Here is a 21,934-nt window from a genome sequence, read left to right as displayed (position 1 = left end):
TCTCTATATAAAAAAGACAACGATTTTACTTTTTTTGCAGTTTTGCCGCGTATTATTATTACTTTTTACATTTTTTTAAATCTTATTGCAGGTACGTGTTCATCCATTTATTCGGTATTCATATTCTTATTCGAGCATTCGCGTATAGTTCATCAGTATTAAACTTCGAAGGAAAGTTAGCCACTGTGCGGTCCGAAACTACTTTATACTTTTCCTCATTCGCTTTTAAACTCCTTACACGATAAGTTCTTCTAATGAGAGGTGATATATTTTAAATTCATTGAATTTAAGTTTGATTCTTTTTACTCTTTCGAACATTATGCGCTTAAAAAGTTGTCGGACTACTACGAAGGACTATTACGTCGTCGCTGCCGGTAGTGTGACCTCAATTGTAAATTGTCGCTTTCAAGTTGTCGCTACTAATAACGTGAATCTAATTTTCTATTGTAAGAATTCGTGTGTTAAATCTGAATTGAATATACTCTCCAAAGGCACTTTACACAAAAAATTACAATTAAAATATTCTTTTCTTTGAAACATTTGTGAGGATGATCCAAGTCGAGTTACAGGTAAAATTCGTGCATTATTTAATCTAGAGAAACCATCAAGTTTTGCAAATAATTGTTCCGTTTTCACTGGATAAATCTAATCCACGAATAACCCTTTTCTCAGAACAAATTGAATGCTTAAACTCAAAATCAAGGGAAATCTCTTTATCTTAATACGGGTTTTCTCGCGACAATAACAATTTCATCATCGACGCTATTGTGGGATATTGTCTCGAGAAATCTGGCATGACGACTGTGTACTTAGATTAAGTTTATTTTATTATCATGGACAAATCTGTTTGCACATGATCTACGTAGTGTCTGTGTAGCATCACATTTATAGTTGTACAATAGTTAGATAATGCACTTCTGGTAAACAAAGCATTTTCTTAATACGTTCAAGATATTTGTAATCTCTCACAATAACATTAGAATGCGATATCTCATACCTCGTTCTAATAATATCTCGCTTTAGATGTGTTAATGCTAAACAGAAAGACTGCCTCGTTACAAGTTCATCAACGAGGATTATTGCACACATTACATTAATTAATACAGATTGTGTGTGACAAAACAGTAATTCTACAAAAATAACTCAACAGGAATTCTAATAAAAAATCAGCATTAAAGAGTTTACGTTAAAAAAAGTTACACGCGCTTCTTACGGACATTAGAAATTATATATAAGTTGCACTATAATTTTTAACTTTTATATTATAATTAAAATTTTGTAATTACATTAGAGAACAACTCTCTGATGTTCTGAGATGAGAATTTTGCATGAATTTTGACTTAATCCGCGGCTCGCATACAGTTTTAGAGATACATTTATTAATAATATTATTAGTAATATTATTGGACATTAGTTTTTAAGCAATTATACTCATGTAATTACTAAAAGAATTCCCTCTCCATCTTTTGAAAAATTTAATGAAAATCTAAAAGCTAATCAGCAATAAAGATTAGATGCTTGGAATTTTTTGACAAAAACTTTTAGCGCGTACAAATCGACATTCGCGCAAAAACATAGGTTGATGGAAGGTGAACCATTTGCCATATAATGTTTATATATTTCAAAATCCACGTTGGTAAGCGCCAGTTGAAAGCCAACGTCCAACGCGATATCATTACTTCAGCAATCTATGCTAAGATTATCGGAAGTGTAATGTAAGTGCCAAGAACAATTTTACTTATAGATTCGTCGCCACGGAATATCTGAGTTTGATTTACGCCGTTCAGTCGAGAAGATGGGAAAATTTCAACGTCTCGTAGACATCGTCCTAATATTTTATTTCTGTTCATTAACGACGTCAGGGATCTCGACCCCGGCTCCCACCGAGTCGAAAGATATTGACGCAGAAAATGATTTGGAGTTACGATTAGTCAGCGCGGTAATGATGTGAAAATATCACAGTATACTTTACAAAAAATATATTTTTTTGAGTGTATGTAAAACTAACACAATTGGAATTTGGAATTTTTAGGTGTTTAGACACGGCGATCGCACAGTAGACAGGACGAGTCGAGAATCTTATCCAAATGACCCATATAAAAGTAACAATTTCTATCCGGATGGCGACGGGCAGTTAACTAATGTAAGACACGTGTAACGTAAGATTTACATGGTATAATACAGCATATAGACATATTACATTGTTTTGTTAATCCCTTTATCATTAAGACCATCTTAAGACCGTCTTAAGACGCGATGCATCATGCATATTTGCAGAAGAAATCTTTAAAAATTACTATCTAGCTTATCTGTCTAGCTTATCTCATTTTTCACAGATTTTTTAACGATAGATTTCTTATCAATTCGGAATTAATTTTTGCATAGCAAAAGAGTATCAAGAGATAATTAGAATTTTCTGTAACTTTATAATTTTCAACATCGTATGTTTTTCAATTGAGTCCCAAATTAGAATTCTATTCGGACTCCCTTTGAAATTACAAAAAACTAATTTTGTTATTTATTTAAAGTTCAGTTTGGCAAAAATACATTCTTTCAATTACTTGCAACACGAAAATTGTAAATATATCTCGACATAGTCGCTAAGAAAAAAATCCCTCGTTCGAAATATAATGCGCGAGAAGTGAAATATTCTGTATATATAAATTAATATTAATGCATGCACATTGCGCCTTCAGCTCTTCGTAAAGCTTTTCGTATAGTGTGTCATAGCGAATGCACGGGTATAAGTGCGCGAGTAAGTGCGCCCGCGACAACGGGAAGATTGACATTTTTCTCATTTCTTCGTTTTCGCGTGGAATACATTGCCCCGTTATTTTCAAGTTTGCGCTATCTCTTCTCGTAAGAAATATTAATGCGGTCGCAGTTCCCTCTTCCACTTCTATATCTTTATTAACGACGTTCAAGGCCGGCAAGAAAAGAGCGTACAAGTTAGGGCTGATGCTGAGAGACAGATACAACAGTTTTCTCGGGGATGTGTATTATCCACCGAATGTCTACGCACGTAGCACGTGGCTGACTCGATCCAAGATGACCCTACAGTTAGTTCTCGCGGCGCTTTACCCGCCTGTTGACATTCAAAAGTGGAACTCAGAGCTTCCTTGGCAACCGATGGATTTGATATATATCCCACAGTATGAGGATGATTTACTGGTTCCAATTGGGTGTCCTACGTAAGCAATAAGCCTCTTCTTTTCACGAATAGTTATTAGTCACGTGATCGAATCCACACCACAATAATGATTCGGTTGCATTCGCATTCGCATTCACAAGAATATTTTACGACGCGAATAAGTCGTCAATTATTTTTTTTCTTTGTGAGCGTGAAGCAATTAAATAATTAATACAATTAATCTATTGTATAAAAATATTTTTTTGCATATATTTTTATATTATTTCAATGCTTTCCTGCTTCGGTTATAAAAGATGCACTGTATTTTGAGAATATGTAATGTAAATTGTATCGTCTATAAATATGCTACAAATTATTGTAATTATTGTAGATGATATATTTCTTGTTTAAGTTAATTCTCGACAATAATATTTAAAATTTCTTCTTGTGTGTATATCTTTTTCCAATAGATACATCGAAGCTCACAAGAATCTGGTACAAAGTCCAGAAGTGAAAAAGAAAATAGGAGAGTTTAATAATTTGATGGAGATAGCGTCAAATTATACAGGACGAAACATCACTGATCTCACCGGCCTCGTTCTCTTGTACAGTACTTTATATGCGCAATCATTAATGGAATTGCATTTGCCTGAGTGGACGCAAGACATATTTCCGGATGGCAAACTTTTTGATGCGGCTCTCTTATTCTTAGACCTACTTAGTTACGACCAGTTAAATAATCTCAATGGAGGCACGTTTAAATCAAATATAGATGTATATTGTTTATAAGTTATCTAATTATATTAAGAAATAATCTCAGATTGAAAAGTCGGAAAAAGAAGCCTAAATCAAAAGGCCAAGGCTTAAAATTAGACTATAGAGATTAATTTACTTTTTATTTATTTTCAATCCCAGATTAGTGACGTGCATAAATATTATACGTTTTAGATAATAACATTTGTTATTCCTTACTCTTTTTTCATTATGTTTTTTGGAATAACATGACTAGAGGAGAATTAAAAGTTCTTAGAATTCAAAATTAATAGAGTTAAAATTTTATTTCTACTGCAATATATTAAGAGCACACGTAACAATTTCGTCATTATCAATAATAGCAAAGCGAGCCATTTAAGTCTAACACAAATAACTCTGACTATCAAGAATTGAAGTGAATTATCCCAATTACTAGAAAATAATTGGTTTCTCAGTTGTATATAAAGAGCGAATCATTTATATTTAATATATTATTTATCGTTTATAAACGGTGCTTTTATATATTTATTATAAGATATACATATAATTTTTTGCAGGTGTGTTATTAAGGAGACTAATTGACGATATGAATAAAGTGATCAACGGAACTCTGGGCGATCGAAAGATTAATCTTTTCTCCGCACATGACTTAAATGTGGCTGGAATATTACACGCTCTAAATATATCCGAACGTCGTTTACCGGCATATACGAGCAGCGTTATCGTAGAATTACATGAAAAAGCCGGGATGTATTTTGTCAAAGTAAGTGTGTCATTTCCATTTGTCAATACGTGACGACATAAATAACATCACTTGATTAATAAATAACTGACAGATGATGCTCGCTTTTTGCAGGTGTTACATTACTTAGGTATTCCAGCGGAAATACTAGAAATTAGCATTCCCGGTTGCAAAATATTATGTCCGTACAATAAGTTTGTCGAATTAACGGCGTCCACTAAAGCATTTGAACATACATGTCGTCCAGCGAATGCGAAAATAAACAGAACTTCTAAAGCGTTTGCTCTGTTTGAAATTTAACGGGACATCTTTGACTGGAGCTTCAAAGCTTTTATAACTCACAAAACTGACTATCCACATTGATTTTTCATTTACAAAGTACATACTATTCGCTTATTATAAATAGAATCAAAATCAACCGAGATTACATTATGTTGAATGGAAAATGAGGAATTCTATTTTAACATATACATAAATTATCATTGACAGCTCAATTTTATGTGAATTGACATAACAAATAAGTAATCGATAAAGCAAAAACGTGTTTTTGTAATGTCACGTTTTAAAATGTCTTGAATTTTACAATGTGTAAAGCGTCACGACGACGAATATCGTCTCCTATTTAACTTAATAAAATCGGCGTGGCACGACGGTTTTATTATACATTTTCCTCATTATATCCGGTATCGTACCGTCGAAAACTAGATGCCCATACGATCGCGGAAAGTTAAGTTCGTTCAGTATGCTCAGAGCCGTGTCTTATCGAAGACACGGAGCTCAGATCCTCCGCCTACCGTGCCGTAGCATAACAATTACCCTATTATTTCGCACACACCACCGCGCGCACCGCGCCGCGGCGATTCGTTGGGCCTATACACCGCACATTTCCGTTCCACGATATACTCCCCAACTTCCATTAAGGCTAAATCTTTTCGGCCGTCGCGTAAGCAGATATCAACGCTGAAGTTTAATTTGCTCTTCTACGTTATTGCCCAGCACTTACGGCCGCCGACGAACATTATTTTAATTTGATTTTGTATAAAGAGTCGATCTCTTATAATGCGAGGAAAATTGTTACTAGAATAGATATATTACTTTTATATGCATACGTATATAATTATAATAGATATCATTATACGAGATACACCGTGTAATATAAAATATAAGATTTAAAATATATTCTTTACGTACGTGCTTACCGATATATTTATATTATTTTACCTGTTGTATTCAACATGATTGTTGTGAATCTAAATTTTGAAAATAAAAATGTATCGATCGACCGATATATCTCTTTTTCTATTTACAAGTTGAGAAAACTGCTTCTATAAAGAAAAATCGTATTAAGAGTTTAGAGAATTTTTACTAGAGAAGTAGAAACAATGCCAAACAACGTAGTTTGTCGTATACCGAATTAGCCGCCGTGTTCCTTCAATTTTGAAAATCATTGCCGAAACTTGTCGCCGGAAAAGAATAGGGTGGTCTCAGCTATTCTAAAGACAAAGTTCATCTTTCCCCTTTTTCCCCTTTTCTTTCGTGCCGGGCCGTTCTTTTCTGTTACCCCTTTTTCTCCTGTAATCCCACCCACGCTCCGTCGGGATAAACTCTTGAAATTTCCGAGAGTTGCCCGGATGAGAGAAGGAAGAACCAGTTCCGCACTTCTAATTCTGCGGAATTAAACTCGCGAAATCGTTTTAATTGCGGATACAGAGCATCGGGGCACTTGCATCGAACCGAACTTGCATTGTACTTTTAACGATGTATATAACACCACGATTGAATTAATCACTGTTCAATTTCTATTACACGGCCGTTAAATTGCATTTATGCCGAAACGTCGTGATTATGATCACGTTAATTTATTAACCGATGGAAAACACGTAATTTTATCGGATACATATTGCATGACGCGCCGCACCGCGAGAAAATACAAACCCTCTTTCAATAAAGTTAATTTTGTCAGTCTCTTTATAATTAAACCTCGAATTGCAAATTCGTCAAAGTATGAAATTATAATGGATTAACTTACAAAAATTAGTTTTTAATTACGAAATTACGAGTTTGCGCTTTCGGGATATAGACGAAATGTGCGTGGGAAAAAGGTGCGGAAATATAGAGCATTCCTTAAGTTCCTAGACGGGCGCGCGTGACACAATGGCCGAGATGCAAAATTTGCCGAAAAGACTGTGGGTACGGAAGTTAGTTTGAAAACGCACGATTTAATTGAACATTCGTAATAATTTGTCTGCGCGAGAGAGGGTGCTAACTGAAACTCCTGATGCGGTTCGCGTTCGCGTGCGATTCGTCGGCGGCAAGGAATTAGCACGAGCTGTCGAGTAGACAATACGGAATTAATTATAATTAACTGCCATTCACAAAAGTTTCCGCGAACAATTTTGTGGTCGCACCATGCCGGTTATAATGAACTCTCCTCCTGGCAGCTCCTATCATTTACATACTCTTACATTCAAACTGGGTTTTCGTTTGGCTGCCGCGCTGGTTCGCGACAACCCCAAGAGAAACTTCTTTAAATTATGCCCTTTGGAATATACCCTCGGCATGACGTGGAATATAACGTCCGTTGAAAACTTTTTGCCGGGGCACGAAGAAATATTGTTGCAACATCGTAAAAATGCATACGACTGATTCTTATACCGTCATCCAGCAGGGATTACACATTTCGAAAAGAAAAGCTCTTTAGAAGCAGAAAAGTTTGAGAGAAAGGAGCAAATATAACCCGAAATCGTCCTAATTTTGTTATTATGCATTTATATTACATAAATAGTAACCACGCGACTATATAGTTAATATTTATTTATTATATCTCCTGCCAAACGTATCGATTAATTTAGGTAGTTACGTAAACTTACAAAAATTATCAGATTAAATGATTAAAAGAATTAATTCTTAATTAAAATTTTAATATAATTATAATAGAATAATAGATTTATGTGTGACAACACTGAACACTTGAAAAAACTTAAAAATAATTAGCTTAATAATGTTAAAATTTGGCAGTTTAATATTAATATTGCTTTAACGTCAATTAAATGACTAACGCTTTTTACAGCTCGATACCCTCGCATGCGTATCGTCGTTCTACGTTGCAGGTTTCCTTCATTTCAAGAAGTAGCGCGCTGGCCATGTGGTCCTCGTATTTACGACTTTGTCCTACATGTAATAATCTCTCCCGTATTGCCCTACCGTGTTAATCAATTTCGCGCGGAGGCTCGTAAGATCGTGACGATGATGTGTCAGCTGTCATTAAAAGAACAGGAAACAGGAGACACTGCGGTCTCGTAAAGAAAAAATAAAGAACACCCACGTGGGTACGAAGAATACCCAGAAAGTCGAAGATACGATTTTTTCTACTTGCTGAAACATCGATCTCGGTTAAGCTACGACCACCACGGTAATCGTTAAATTAAATTAAATCGGCTAGTGTCTCAGTTTGTGAATAACGACGATTTGCAAACCACCGTGGAAGCTTCAAGGTACACCGAAAGAAAGTGATAGCCTCTCTCGTTTCCGCAACGTAATCCGGATTTTACCGACTAATTTGTGAATCCCGGTGGGGAGGAGGGGGGAGGAATAAAAAAGTCGGCGATTATCTCGCGTGTGTGCGAGCGCGCGTGCACGTGCGCGCGTATAATATTAAGGGAATGTAAGTGTGGCACCGCGAGCCGACGGTTCGGCAGTGCATTATCAGTTCGCCTCGCGCGCTCATAGGAAACCGCAATTTCCACAAATTACACGGATGAAAACTGACTCTTGCGACTGTACACCATCGGCTACAGCGCGGTGGAATTCATGGGTCGCGGGTTATGCCGCATTCGGTGGTATGTAGTAATTAGCAACATTGCTCCCAGGATCTCCTCGTGGATGGGAGGATCGGAGCGAGGACCGTGAGCGAGGGGATGGGGTGGGCGCGCGGAGGCCGGCGAATCCACCGGCACAGATTTCATTTCGAAGGAGAGTAGAGCGCAACGGGCGGCGATATTATCTTGCCCTTGCTTGACGTTTAACGATCGGTCATGCCGGAGACCCTCGACACCGCGCGTCGGAAAATCGTGAACAAAAACAGAACGCTGGTGTTTCGCATTCTTCAGCCTAGAATCCCGTCTGACTATTTGCAAAATTTTTGGCGAAGCTCGCGTAAAAATTGTCCCAATTTAAAAGGCTCGAAATTCTGATTTTGTTATAGTGCAAAATGTGCATAAGGAAGAAAACTCGCTCGGGTCAGAATGGATCGAGCGGTTAAAAGAAGATTGATCTTTTTTTTTCTCTCGTGACTGACGCATCAAAATGTTGGGCTGAAGATCCTCGAAAACGAAGTATTCTTCTCTAATTTTTTTCTCTTTTTGACATATCGACTGCCACATCATACGTATCGTTCGTATATAAATGACACTCTTTCAAAAACGTCCCATCCAAATGGGATAATCCCGGATAGAACAGCTAGTCACAATGACGTCGAAATGACGGTAAAATGACCTAACAAGCATCATTTTGTCGTCATTGGGACATCATTTTGACTTTATTGTGACCTGCTGTTATACACCTACGCTGAGATACTTCGTAATTCTTGTAAATGATCTTCTCTGACATAAAAGAAATAAATTATATTTGGCTCCTGATTGTGAAATTGGATACCATTTGTAGTATTTGTACTATATATGAACGACGTGAGGATCAATGTTTTAATACATTTATATACTAAAATGTATCAACGTCTTGGGAGATAATAATCGAATCTTTATCGCTAGGACATTTTCAATCGTCAAGCATTTCAATTTCGCTATCGAGCGCAGCGCCAGAAAATTGACCGGCGCGTTTTGTCATTAATAATTGAATAATTTTTTTTTTTACATATCGACTGCCACATATCATACATATTATTCGTGTATAAATAACGCTCTTTACTTTGAAAGCACCTTATCATCCAAATGGGATAATACCTCGTAATTCTTATAATGATCTTCTCTGGCACAAAGGGAAGTAAATTATGAAAGAAATAAATTATATTTGGTTTCCTACATGATTTCTTTGTGAAATTGGGTACCATTTGTATATGAACAACAGTGGCAATCGCAGTGTTTTAATATACACTTACGTACTGAAATATATCAACGTCTTGAGAGATAATAATCGAATGTTTATCGCTGGGATATTTTTAATCGTCAAACATATTGCTGCTATTGAGCACAGCGCAAGAGAATTGATCAGTGAGTTTTAGTTATCAACGGGAGACGTAATATCATTAATAATTGAAAACACAATTGTTATTGAAAGAAAGGAATAACGTATCGATACGTTTCTCGTGATCAATTAAAGGGCGGCTGCGCGAAAACCGTCGCGACTGCTCCAGCACCAATTTCTCTTCCATACGACAGAAAAGTCGAAACGAGACGCGCCTCGAGTTTTGCTTCTGCGAAACGTCTTCCCCGCCGAGTTTATTAAAGCGTCGTGCAGCTGCAGCTGAATTATCGCCGGAGTTTCCCGTCTCGGCTCCCCCGCGGCAAAAAGCGCGCGCGGCGCGCAGCGGGAACGAAACAATTTGACCGCCTTATTCGAATTTACTTTTCTCCCGCGCGCTCACTATCTGCGCCGTAACTTTCGCCAGACGAGGCGAAGAGGGAGGGGGTTGCGCCATTAACCCCGAAGCTAATGTACCCTCACAATGATCATTATGTAAATTCAAGTGTGATAGAGCGCCCCGTCCGGCTATAACGCGAGCGAAAACTTTTTCGCGGAAGCTAATCAATTATCGTGTACCCGATGTGCCCGCCATCCGTCGAGTACAAATATCAAAAACGTACGTCGTTGAGAGATTGAATTTCCCGGGGAGAAAGAATCCGCGAGGGGTGCCACATACTTTAGAGTCACCTATATTTTTATTCAGAATCTTTGCAGATAAAAATTCAACTCAAACAGCTTATTTTCAGACTGTCTTAAATTCACGTAGGAATTGAAGCGGAATGAAAAAGAACAGCCATAAAAAAATGAACGCTCTCGTAAATATCCATAAAATTAAATTCGCCGATTTTCCCCGTCACGCCGGAAGTGCGCGCGTCCGTCTGACAAGTGACAGGAGCCGGTAGGCCGAAAATCTCGGTATCCATCCGCATCCGCGGGTCCATCCGCAGAGCGGACAAAAGTGCGACAGTGGCGCGGCGGCGTCGGACGAGCGCTCGGCTCGATAGCGCGGCGAAACTTTCCGCGTTTAATGAAATTTCTTCGGGCGAAAACTTCGTTGCGCGGGGGAATAGGTGGAGGGGGGAGGAGGGCAGCGCGAAGAAGCCGCCGCAAAACCGCGCGCAGTTAACCGCAGACGAAATAAAGGAGAAGGCGGGGAACAAACGGCCGATTATCATCCGTGCTCGCGCGCGCCTCAGATTGACTCGCGCCTGGTGGTTTTTCAACCCGTTCGCGCCGCGGGAAGGATCGATTTCTCGCGGCGAGGAATCGAGTCGTCGCGCGTGCGCGTCGCGACTCCCCCAGTCGTCTGCTACTCTGCTCCGCGAACGTCGTGTTTACTTTACGTTTTACGTTCATGGACAGTCCTCCGAGAACGTCCGGCGGGGAAAGAACGCAATAAGGTGAGAATATTTTGCTGTACGATAAACCGCGATGAGATAAGAGACCGTCCGAAACTCACCGACAATTCCTTCTTTAACATCATTTGCGTAACCTCTTCTCCTCAAGATGTACTATTTGTTTTGCTTTCTTACAATATTACTTGTTCTACTTACAGTAAAGTAGCACAATGCAGGAAAAACGAGTCATGTTAAGAGAGCATTTTGTGTTATTACTTTATTGCATACATATCTATGTTTTGTTCAGGTTGTATCAACATTTACAATGGCTCAAAGCGATCCCAGAATCCTGAATTTGCAGGACACAGCTACTCCTTTTGGTGTCCGACTGTCTGGAATATATAAACGGTAATTTGCTGAATTGCTTAACCCTGTTCGCTCGTTATCTGCTCACTGACCTTTGATAGGAGGATATAGAAGTTGTATCTTTTATTTGTGTTCCAGAAGTTACGCTCATGTGACAATCAAAGACAGATTGCCAGTGATATTAACGAAAATCGTTGATACGCTCTGTCAGAATAGAAGCAAAATTATAGCTACGTATAGTGCGGTAATTATACATATGTAGGCCGATATTCATAGTCAGATCTTATATTTAAGACTGTCTTGAGTATAATCTTAAGATGTCATAAAACCAATCACAGAGCCATATCAGCATCTTAAGATATTACTTAAACGGTCTTGAAATAAGATCCGACTATGAATACCGGTCGTAAAAATCAATTTGTGTTCTATGCCGTTGTACCTTAAAAAGTGCACAAAATATATTATTAAATTACAGGATGCCGAAGAAGATATTAAAGAGATCATAGGATTCATAAGTCAATTGAAAAATGAAATGGTTACTAACAAAGTCCTAAAGCCACTGCGTCTAAACAAAGCAGTTACTAACGACGCGGAGGAATGGAATAAATATTTTGAGTACAGAACATCCGTAGAAGGCGAAACACCTACATGGTTCAATACAATATGGTTATATTGCGAAACCTACATGTATCGTGTATTAGCCCAAGAAATTAGTTTGATGTAAGTTTTGATATATTGAACGAAACTTAAATTTATATAGAACAAGTACTAAAATATCGTTTTGCGATACTAGGAACACCATACACGGTTACGATCCGTTTGAGTGCCATAAGCAAAATGATTTTATTAACTCCCTTGACTCTATGGACTTAATAATTACCTACGTAAAAGATATAATATGTAATAAGGAATACAATATGGAGAACTCGAAGAATGATTTCCTGAAATTTTTGGAATTGAGCTTGTGGGGCAACAGGTTGTACTATTTCTATCTAATTCTAATACATCTATCTTTTATACAATGCATTATGAATAAGCAATGATTTCTATATTTACAGGCATGATCTATCTGCAACTGCAGGCTCCCCTTGTAGCAAAACTGGTAATCCACTCACGATAGTGGATCTTTTAAAAAAGAATGTAGTAGTAAACGATTGGGAGGTGGTGTGGGATATTGTAAACAAAAAGATGAAAGAAAGCGATGACATTCATATAGTACTTGACAATGCAGGATACGAGCTCTTTACTGATTTATGTTTAGCAGCTTTTTTAATTACTATCGTACCTACGACCAAAATAACGTTTCATGCAAAGCTATATCCATGGTATGTGAGTGATACAACTATTCACGATTTTCTCTGGACGTTAGATTATATGAGTGGACTAAATGATCATCCAAATATACAATTATTGGGTAAGATGTTCGAAAATCTAATGGACCGTAAAGTTTGGTGCGTTAAGGTATTTAATTTCACATTTTCTGAAACCATTTAAACCATTACGTAAAATTAGGTTAAATTTAATTTAAACTATTTTTATTAAATAGGAAGAGCCCTATTGGACAGGACCGTATGACTTTACGCAAATAAAAGAAAAAGCGAAAGATATATATGCCCAATTTTCCGACGCTAAATTAGTAATATTTAAGGGAGATCTGAATTATAGAAAACTTCTGGGCGATATGAATTTTGAATATAATACAAGCTTTGCAGCTGCACTGGGAAATTTTCAACCTACGAATATTTTGAGCTTGCGCACTATGAAATGCGATATTTGTGTTGGATTACCAAATGATATGGTTGAATTCTTTGAAAAGGATAAAACTAAACTGACAACTGGAGAGTATGGTCTTATTCAAGCAGCTATATTTAAAATTTAAAATATTAGATCTTTTTGCAAGACAAAAGTAAAAGTACTTTTGAATTATGATAATCGTAATTGCTTATGTTTATCACTGTATAAATATATAAACTTACATAGCACAATATTTGTACATATACAGAGATGCACGAAAATATATATGTAAAACTGATTTATATAAAAAGAATCTTTATATTTCTCGAAACATATCTATATTTATTCGGTATCATGTTGTACATTAATTATTTAAAATTTGTTATGGCCTGTGTGTGTGTGTATATATTTCTATATACATAAATAAAATCTATATCTAATTACAACTATTTTCTAGTATTTTATACTGTAAATTTTCATATATTTTATTACTGTATATTTTGTAGACTGAACTATTCTGTGATACTACTCGGTAATATATAGTTACCTTGAATTAAATTTTCCTATGACAAATTCAGTCATTAAAACAAATATTGCTGATTTGTAACTGAGTTATGTGGTTAATGATTAAGACACAATAAGGATAATCTCTTACTAAAATGCTTAGTGTTAAAATTTTGTGTTTTATCCTCGTCATAATTAAACAATACGCTTTTATATAATTATTTAAAGTTATCTTAACTCGATTGTTGATTGCCTATTCAGTAAGTTATGATACGCTCTTATACATCACTTGTTATATACAATTTAAAACACTGTGTTTAATCTTATTTTATATCAATTATTATCAACGATAAAACCATACTTTTTTATTTGTACATATTACACACAAGTCGAAAAAGAAGTTTAATAAGAAGTAATAAATGTTGATTATTTCTTATTTATTGAACTTTAATCGGCGATATATATTATATATTACATACGTATGTGCACATAAAATTATAAAGCAAGCCTGTAAGAATACAATACTATGTTTATATAAAGTATTCAAATATATAAAATTAAATTCTCTGCGTTTTGATTTAAATAATTTGACGCTTCATACATATACTTTAAGTATGATAAATTTATCACACTAGGGCCTGGTTGCACCAACGTTGCAATAAGTTTTGAATTATAAAATGTAAGAAAAATAATTTTAACAAATATGACCCGATTTAACGTCCATCTCTAACCGTATAACGATTAGAAGGTCTAATTTTTTAAATTGATAATTAGACATTTGCAAGAACTCGGTAGAATTTTTGATTCATAAATTTTTGTAACAAATATTCAGATATAAAGATATGTTTTTTATTATAAAACTTCAACTGCGAATAATGCCATGTACGCTTATAATTGATAGAATTCGAGAGAGATTTAGATCTCGCACATAGCATTAGTGGCAAATATTTATTTTATTATCATTATATATGTATATATAAAACATTGTATACTCTGCTCCATACTCAAGTAGAACTTATTTCATTGTATATTCGATTTTCCACATCAGACCATCATGAAAGAGATAGGTGTTTTACCAAGTGGCAATAGAGTTTCCTCATTAATGGTGTTTCACAGACCAAATATATAATAGAAATCTATTTATATCTATTTATATAGTATATATGTATTTTCACAAAAAACTTTTCATAAAACTTTTCTAGTTGTAAATATATCTGTTGGCTGTAGTAAAAGCTAATAATATTAACAATAATTGTAATAAATTATAATCACGAATAATGAAGTAATAACAACAATTATATAACTATAATACATTTTAAAGCAAACAGCTTATTCAAGTAAATTACTTGAATGCATTATAGTTTAATTATTATTATTATTATTATTATGAATAAACTTGATTCATGTGCTGACATATGCTTGTCCAGCAAGCTTTTAGATGAAATAGCAATGGATTAACAATATATTTGACGATTTCTCCACAATTTTTAATATCCATTATAAAAATTTATAAAGGATATATATGTCTGCATTACTATCCAAGAACAAGACAAAGTCTTGACAGTGACAAAGAATTAACATTATTATATATTATAGGTATTAGAATCAAATAGTAAAAATTGGATCTTAGTTAAAATTTGATGATAGATAAAACATTATATATGTAAAATGATGATTGCAAATCACTTGATATCCCACCATATTATTGTAATCCAACTTTCTATTCATGTCAATCTAATGTGCATTCTAAAAGTTCATTTGGAAAATAAGTGTCGAGATCGTAAAGAATTCAAAATACTTGAAAAATAATTAATTAAAAATTGATTTTGACTATATTACTCTGAATAAGTACAATTCGTTCCCGTACTTTATTTTTAATAAAGAATTGAAAATAAAGTATAAAAGTGTGAGAAAGAATTTTTCTATAAAACACACCCTTTTTCTTATGGCCGATTGGCACCTACTTCTCAAATGATCTATTCATGTTCTTACTATATATGTACATTTTACATGCATATCTATATATCAGCGATTAATAAAGTACATGAGAGAATAAACAGAAATATTTGAATTTATATTATCTACAATTATTTTATGACAAGTAACTATAAGTCTTTTTCGATACATGTTATGCTGTTCTTAGAATATACATGTATATATTCTATCCAACAATAGAATCCAATATTCATTGTAAATCATATCATTAAAATTTATTGACAAATAATAATCTGAGAAATTATTTTCACAATAATTATTTACAAGAATTTACAGTGATATATTCTTGTTTGGAAATAAAGATATAATTATTTAGATAATGCTTTCATGCGTAGGGTATTTCGCATATTTATTTTTATGAATCTTAAAAAATGTTTTAGACACATTCTTTTAAACCAAAAAAAAATTGAAAAATTAAATCTTTTAATTTAAAAATAAGGAAACTTGGCCCTATGCTCCTTTGGCCCAATAAATATCTCAGTTATTGCACAAAAAGGACATTAACAAATTTCAACTACCAAAAGTTGGTTTTGTTATTATATTTAATAGTCTCAGGACAAGCAGCTTGTAACACTATACATGGACTAATTTATATATTCAACTATCAGATTACAATAAAATTATCACTTATCTAAGAAATTTTGAATAACAAAGAATATCGGTAATCAATAATAAATAATTCTCATCACTTTTTCCTTTTAAATCTGAATACTTTACTGCCACATGATAATACTATCAGTACAATCTGTTTATATATATCAGAAGACATTGCATCATTATAATGGTCTGTATGAAAAGTGAACATTTCTATAGAAGCAATTGTGCAGAGAATTTCTTACAAAAATTTTAAAAGTTAACAGAAATGTGGCACTTCGCATAAAATCGCACGAGGTCAGCCATGTGTAAAATCATATCTATCAGTATTATTGACATGAGTGAAATAATTAACGGTTTAAAAATATCTAAAATTCTTTTCTGGAGAAAGATTTAAAATGCATGTATAGATTAATTAAACTTAAAATATTTAGAAAAATGCTGTTTAATATAAATGACTCGCGGATGTAACGCGAAATTCTATATGACATAAACAAAGAGGCACATGTATATACTATATTAGAAATTAGGATTTAAAGGAATATATGTACATACTTGTATATTTCACAAAATTATGGCTAAGAACATATAATCCAGATTTCTTCAACACTACCACACCCAGTATCCATTTTGAGGCACCCCGCATAGTGTCCTGCGTCTTATGTTTATGAACAGATACACATTCGTAAACACAATGGATAAGCAAAAAAGTACAGACTTTAATACAATGTGATCATTCTTTCCTACGAAATAGTGCTACCCAGCACAAGGCATACATTCACGCTTCTTATTACTTCATAATATTTAAATACAAATATTCATTATTTAGCTATATCAAATATGCATTGAATAACAATAACGGAAATGAATAAAATTTCTTAAAAGTTTCCTATGTAGTCGAATATGGATTATTTGGTCTGAATAATTTTATCATGTAACAAGGATTGTATCTCTTATTTTGCATAATTGTCGCGACTAAAAGAAATCATTAAGTTCATTATTCACATTAGTATAAGAATAATAGTATTGTATATAATACATAATAGAATTTAATAGTATAAAACTATTCCGCGTCCACGAAATTTAAGAGTTAGTAACTGTTACTTGGTGAATGTAGCAAATACAGCCCAAAGTACCGGATTCGCGTTACGTTTAGCGGCTTCCGCCTCGAAGTCGAGGTCTAATAATGTCCGTACTCTTCGCATCGCTACTTCGTAATCGTCGTCCGACAATGGCGCAAATGCATTTTCTAGTACATCAGCTGCATGAGCTAAAATAACTAATGCCAATGTTCGTCTATCCATGCGAGCGGCATCATTCACCCAACGGCCTAATACAGCTTCTTGGATCTGGAAAACAGAAAGTAACATATGCCGTTGTTCTATTCATATATTATGTAACTCAATTCAACATCAATATTCTTTCATGCAAAATGTAGAACATATATTTTTGTCTTTCCCCATTACCCCCCCAATTTTCATTTCTATACTCTTATACTCTTATTCTAAAAACACCTTAATATCTTCTGTTTAACATAATTAATAAAAAATATAGAAATATTTAATACCATTACAAAGATTTGTAAATTAAAAACTTTTATATATAAGTATTTATCTTTTCCAATTAACATAAACTAAAATTTATATAATAAATTAAATTTATGTAATAAAATAAAATTTATTTATATAAAAATTTTCTTCTCTCTCAAATATATATATATATTATTATTTTTATACGTATGTTATTACAATAGTCATAAATGTATTATAAAAACAGATAATAAATATATATAATTAGGAGGCATGAGGAAAGATAACAGCTCGTAAATTGAATACATATATATGACACCATTATGTGTATATAAAAATCATATTGTATATATACATAATGGTGTCATATATATGTATTCAATTTATGTATTCAATTTATGAACGGTATCTTTCCACATGTCTTCTAATCAAAGTAGGGTATAAAGCATAAAGATAAGATATTACTTCCGTAGATGATAGCATTACATTAAACATAGAATGCTGTTGAAATAAATCTCTGGATATTGAGAAGCATTTTTTAAGCGTATAAGAATAGGTCGTATCACAAGTTAAGTGGGTGATCTTTTCTTTCTGAGTCATAAACACTGCTTATTTTCGCAAGAATGTGGTAAGAAGGTCTAACAAACTTTCTATTTTAAACAATAATATTTATGATCCGATCAGGCTTAATACAAGTGATATCACAGTAAATATATACATAAATATTTTTATCAGTGTGAGATGTATTGTTCCATGCACAGTATATGTTCTTGAATATATCTGTATCTATACTGTAGGATTCTCATTTTTAATTTGACAATAGCTCTCAAATTTATTTCATAGGCATGCTAAGTATCGATAACCAAGAAGTAGTATTGCAGTAGTATTGCGAATGAAAAATATGTAGAAGATAAATAATTCACCTTTTTCACGAGACGACTTTTGGCAAGGTTGTCGGTAAGAGGATGAGTCGTCATATCAAACAGTAAGAAATTTTGTTTCTCCGTAGTTAAGACACCTTTCTCGACAAGATTTTTCGCTAGCCGTTCTCTCACATTTTTCAATTGATACCTTAATTTCAAGGGATTCCATGTTTCTCCTGCAACCATACGAGACATTTTAGGATCAACATCTCGTACACGAGTACAGCGATAAAGGAACTAACCGCTGAGGTACTCTATCCAATTCTGCACAGTTTCAGGAGGGTCTGTGTCCTTCAAGTGTTTCAAAGCTTCGTCCAACAATACGTCTCCCGTAGGCGCGTCGTTTTTCAACAGAAGCTTCCTGGCCAGCAGGCTCTTCTTACGCATGCCAGCCTTCTCCAGCTCCACCCTACCCCGAAAGGCAAGTTCCGCCAAGATGCATCCTCTTAATCCGGAACTTATGCAATCGTTCCAGAAGGACGTGTATCCCTATGAAAGAGAGGACAGTGTCAAACGCCAAGTGGAGTTCATAGAGAAAAGGAGAGTTTCTAGGATGGTAAATAAACCTCTTTGTCCTTGAGACCGAGCAGCAGGACTTCCTCCATGAGGGTCAGACGCGTCTCCTTGTCGGAGTCGTCGTCGGTGGTGGGATTACAGTTGAGATCCTTCTGGGACAGGCAGTCCGAGTCCGGGCTTTGCCCGGACAGCTTGTCGTTGTGCACGAGGTCCGCGTTCGAGCCGTCCTGGCCGTGGCCGCTGCCACCGCCGCCGGCGCCGCCGCCACCGCCGCCGCTGTTCACCACGCGTCGTCGCTGCACCAGCCCGTCACCGCGATTCATCGTGCGGCTCAGGTACCACGACGGGCCACCACTTGGGGGGGGGGGGGGAAAGTACGTCCGCGTGTTCCCGGGGTGCGATACACCCACCACACCGCGAATCACCTCGGTGCTGACGGTCGATCGAGCGCGGGGGATCGCCCGTCTCAGACGGTGTCGTTATTAGAGGGAGCCAGCGCGGGCGTTCGTCGCACGGTAAACACTGTGCCGTTGACGTTTACCCCAAAGCGACATGTCTCATCCAAGATGGCCAGGCCCTCTCTCTCTCTCTCTCCCCCTCTCTTTCTTTCTCTCTCTCTCACTCTCTCTATCTCGTTGACCTCGTCCGGCTCTCGCGATTACTCGCGGTGGACCGAGTTGAAGCGGCGAATGACGCGCGGCGCGACGCAACGACCGCGACGTGACGAACGACGGGGGTCGACGTGCGGAGTAATGCGCGCGTCCTCGCTCGTCTCCGAGAGCCTGCCTTCTGTCGGCCGCGTTTAACGTATCACCGATTCACCACGAGGAACGACACGTCCGCGGGAAAGACATCGGGAGGCTTTGAAAAACACGTGCGAGATCGCGTGAAAGATACGGGACGAATCGAATCCGTATCGGTGGTCCAGCCACTCGTGTGCCCACGGCTGACGGCAGAGAAACCGAGGAACGGAAAGGACGAACGTATATCGCACTCGCGGCAACAATCACGAATCAGCGAGCGGAGCAGTCAGCAGTGTCGCCAGGATGCAGTGGTTACGTCTCCCGTACCAACCGAGCGCGACGAGGATCTATTTACCAGACTCCAGACTCCGAAATCGCACCGGATGATCATTGGCTGTCGCGCGCGGCACGTGACCGCCGCTAGAGACTTAACGCGAGACGGCCAATCGGATCTTCGCTTTTCCGGAAGTGGCACATTTCCGGTGTTTGGAAAGCGCTGTATCTAGACATTTGTGCGCGCTGTGTTAATTGGAAAATTAAAAACTTCCAATTTCAAGGATTAGTTAAATGTCGCAATAATCGATTGCTTGTATCATTTTTATTTAATTTTTATATGACAAATTTATTTGTCAAGTATTTTGGCTGGCATTGTCAGCGATATCTAGTAAAAAAGCATGTAATTTTGTACAATTAAGGAATTTTAGATAGTGAACAATTTTCAATTGAAAACTTCACTCTTTCTTATTTGTTAAATAATTAAGTATATTGTATAAGGAAAAGTGAAGAAAGTCACAATGTTTAAACCAATACTTTAAGTTAAATTAAATAATATTTTATTATTTTTAACATACCATGTGTATGGTAAATGATTTAAAAATCATTTTGCCAATATTTTGACTTTATTGTAATTTCGTTCTACGTGGGTTTCAATTAAAACTTTAATTGAATTAATTTAAATCGGTCAGATTATTTCGGTTGTCTCTTTAACAATCAGGCACGTTATATAATTTCATATAAGACGATTATTATAGAAAATATAAATATACGTATTTAATTGAAAGTTTAATTCATTCTCCCGTATTTATTAAGCACGGGACGCTTAGGTTTGATTGTTACAATAATCTCTCAATAGAAGACTTCTAAGGATATGATATGTCTGATATCGATCTTGTCGCCGGCAATCGATATATGTTATAACTTGAGAATATTTCATTACACAACGCGATAAACGAGCTGTATTATTACGGTTTTAATTTCCGGCCACGAAGCAGCGGATTCTCCCGATATTCGATCGAGATATATTCATATTTCATTACTTATAATTTGTCTCCTCTGCCTGCTTTTCTTTTAATGTAACACAGCGCGTTCCGTTCTATTATCTTTACAATTATCGCCGAACGTGCGTTCACAATTGGAAACCATCTGCGAAACATATATGTTCAGGTGTATCGCGAAGGTCTTATCTTTTCTGTGCAAATAACGTGCTTATCAAATGTTTAAGAAAGAAGTTAATATGATTATCAAGACAATAAACGTTGTAAATGCGTGCGAAAATTTGCTGTTGCAATAATTTGTGTTTAAAAGCAATAAATAAAATATGTCAATCCTAGAGAGCTGTTCCGATTAGAACAATTCCGTTTCTTATCAGTTATTCCATTATGAACACTCGGACGTTAGCAGAAACGATCGAAAAGACACTTTGTGAAAAATCTGATTCCGATCGGACGCAGAGTTGTTCGATCGGGAAAGATATACATCGTTAAATTCGTATAGTGTCAAATTATATTCAATTTGTGTCACCATAACTCTTATAGGTCGCCACTGTTCAATATGCTGTTAATTTAACTAAACCAATGAAGTTAAAATAAT

General features: G+C 35.7%; 3 protein-coding genes across 3 annotated transcripts; 2 read left to right on the top strand and 1 right to left on the bottom strand.

Annotated features, from left to right (window-relative positions):
* Positions 1-1,457: 1,457 nt before the first annotated feature.
* LOC143897152 (venom acid phosphatase Acph-1-like) lies at positions 1,458-5,823 on the top strand. The gene is made up of 6 exons (XM_077405523.1): positions 1,458-1,939; positions 2,033-2,143; positions 2,926-3,191; positions 3,601-3,881; positions 4,441-4,646; positions 4,740-5,823. Exons 1-6 carry the CDS (start codon positions 1,796-1,798, stop codon positions 4,923-4,925), a joined length of 1,194 nt encoding a protein of 397 aa, XP_077261649.1. The 5' UTR covers positions 1,458-1,795; the 3' UTR covers positions 4,926-5,823.
* A 5,288-nt stretch (positions 5,824-11,111) lies between these two features.
* Positions 11,112-13,908, top strand: LOC143896887 (damage-control phosphatase ARMT1). The gene is made up of 7 exons (XM_077405021.1): positions 11,112-11,224; positions 11,469-11,569; positions 11,666-11,771; positions 12,003-12,247; positions 12,321-12,503; positions 12,586-12,988; positions 13,074-13,908. The coding sequence occupies exons 2-7, from the start codon at positions 11,487-11,489 to the stop codon at positions 13,404-13,406; spliced, it is 1,353 nt and encodes a 450-aa protein (XP_077261147.1). The 5' UTR covers positions 11,112-11,224; positions 11,469-11,486; the 3' UTR covers positions 13,407-13,908.
* Positions 13,909-16,284: 2,376 nt separating this feature from the next.
* Positions 16,285-20,362, bottom strand: Sau (Golgi phosphoprotein 3 homolog sauron). The gene is made up of 4 exons (XM_077405048.1): positions 19,373-20,362; positions 19,049-19,295; positions 18,807-18,982; positions 16,285-17,703 (listed from the first exon to the last, which is right to left on the bottom strand). Exons 1-4 carry the CDS (start codon positions 19,643-19,645, stop codon positions 17,455-17,457), a joined length of 945 nt encoding a protein of 314 aa, XP_077261174.1. The 5' UTR covers positions 19,646-20,362; the 3' UTR covers positions 16,285-17,454.
* Positions 20,363-21,934: the final 1,572 nt, after the last annotated feature.

This window comes from Temnothorax americanus, unplaced genomic scaffold (genome assembly GCF_048541705.1).
Source record: "Temnothorax americanus isolate GAGA-0224 unplaced genomic scaffold, ASM4854170v1 Scaffold2, whole genome shotgun sequence".
NCBI lineage: Eukaryota > Metazoa > Arthropoda > Insecta > Hymenoptera > Formicidae > Temnothorax > Temnothorax americanus.
The sequence above is the reverse complement of the archived record's forward strand: the minus strand, read 5'-3'. Positions and strand labels throughout refer to the sequence as shown.

What these genes read in the sequence shown, in the direction of transcription:
- LOC143896887 (XM_077405021.1), top strand. Translation starts at nt 11,487, where the DNA reads ATGGCTCAAAGCGATCCCAGAATCCTGAATTTGCAGGACACAGCTACT. An exon ending in TTATAGCTACGTATAGTGCG is followed by an intron (nt 11,772 to 12,002) that starts GTAATTATACAT and finishes ATTAAATTACAG; the next exon opens with GATGCCGAAGAAGATATTAA. An exon ending in GTAAAGTTTGGTGCGTTAAG is followed by an intron (nt 12,989 to 13,073) that starts GTATTTAATTTC and finishes TTTATTAAATAG; the next exon opens with GAAGAGCCCTATTGGACAGG.
- Sau (XM_077405048.1), bottom strand. Translation starts at nt 19,645, where the DNA reads ATGAATCGCGGTGACGGGCTGGTGCAGCGACGACGCGTGGTGAACAGC. An exon ending in TCGGTCTCAAGGACAAAGAG is followed by an intron (nt 19,296 to 19,372) that starts GTTTATTTACCA and finishes TCTCTTTCATAG; the next exon opens with GGATACACGTCCTTCTGGAA. An exon ending in TTGGATAGAGTACCTCAGCG is followed by an intron (nt 18,983 to 19,048) that starts GTTAGTTCCTTT and finishes GTATGGTTGCAG; the next exon opens with GAGAAACATGGAATCCCTTG.
- LOC143897152 (XM_077405523.1), top strand. Translation starts at nt 1,796, where the DNA reads ATGGGAAAATTTCAACGTCTCGTAGACATCGTCCTAATATTTTATTTC. An exon ending in GCGACGGGCAGTTAACTAAT is followed by an intron (nt 2,144 to 2,925) that starts GTAAGACACGTG and finishes ACGACGTTCAAG; the next exon opens with GCCGGCAAGAAAAGAGCGTA. An exon ending in GTTAAATAATCTCAATGGAG is followed by an intron (nt 3,882 to 4,440) that starts GCACGTTTAAAT and finishes AATTTTTTGCAG; the next exon opens with GTGTGTTATTAAGGAGACTA.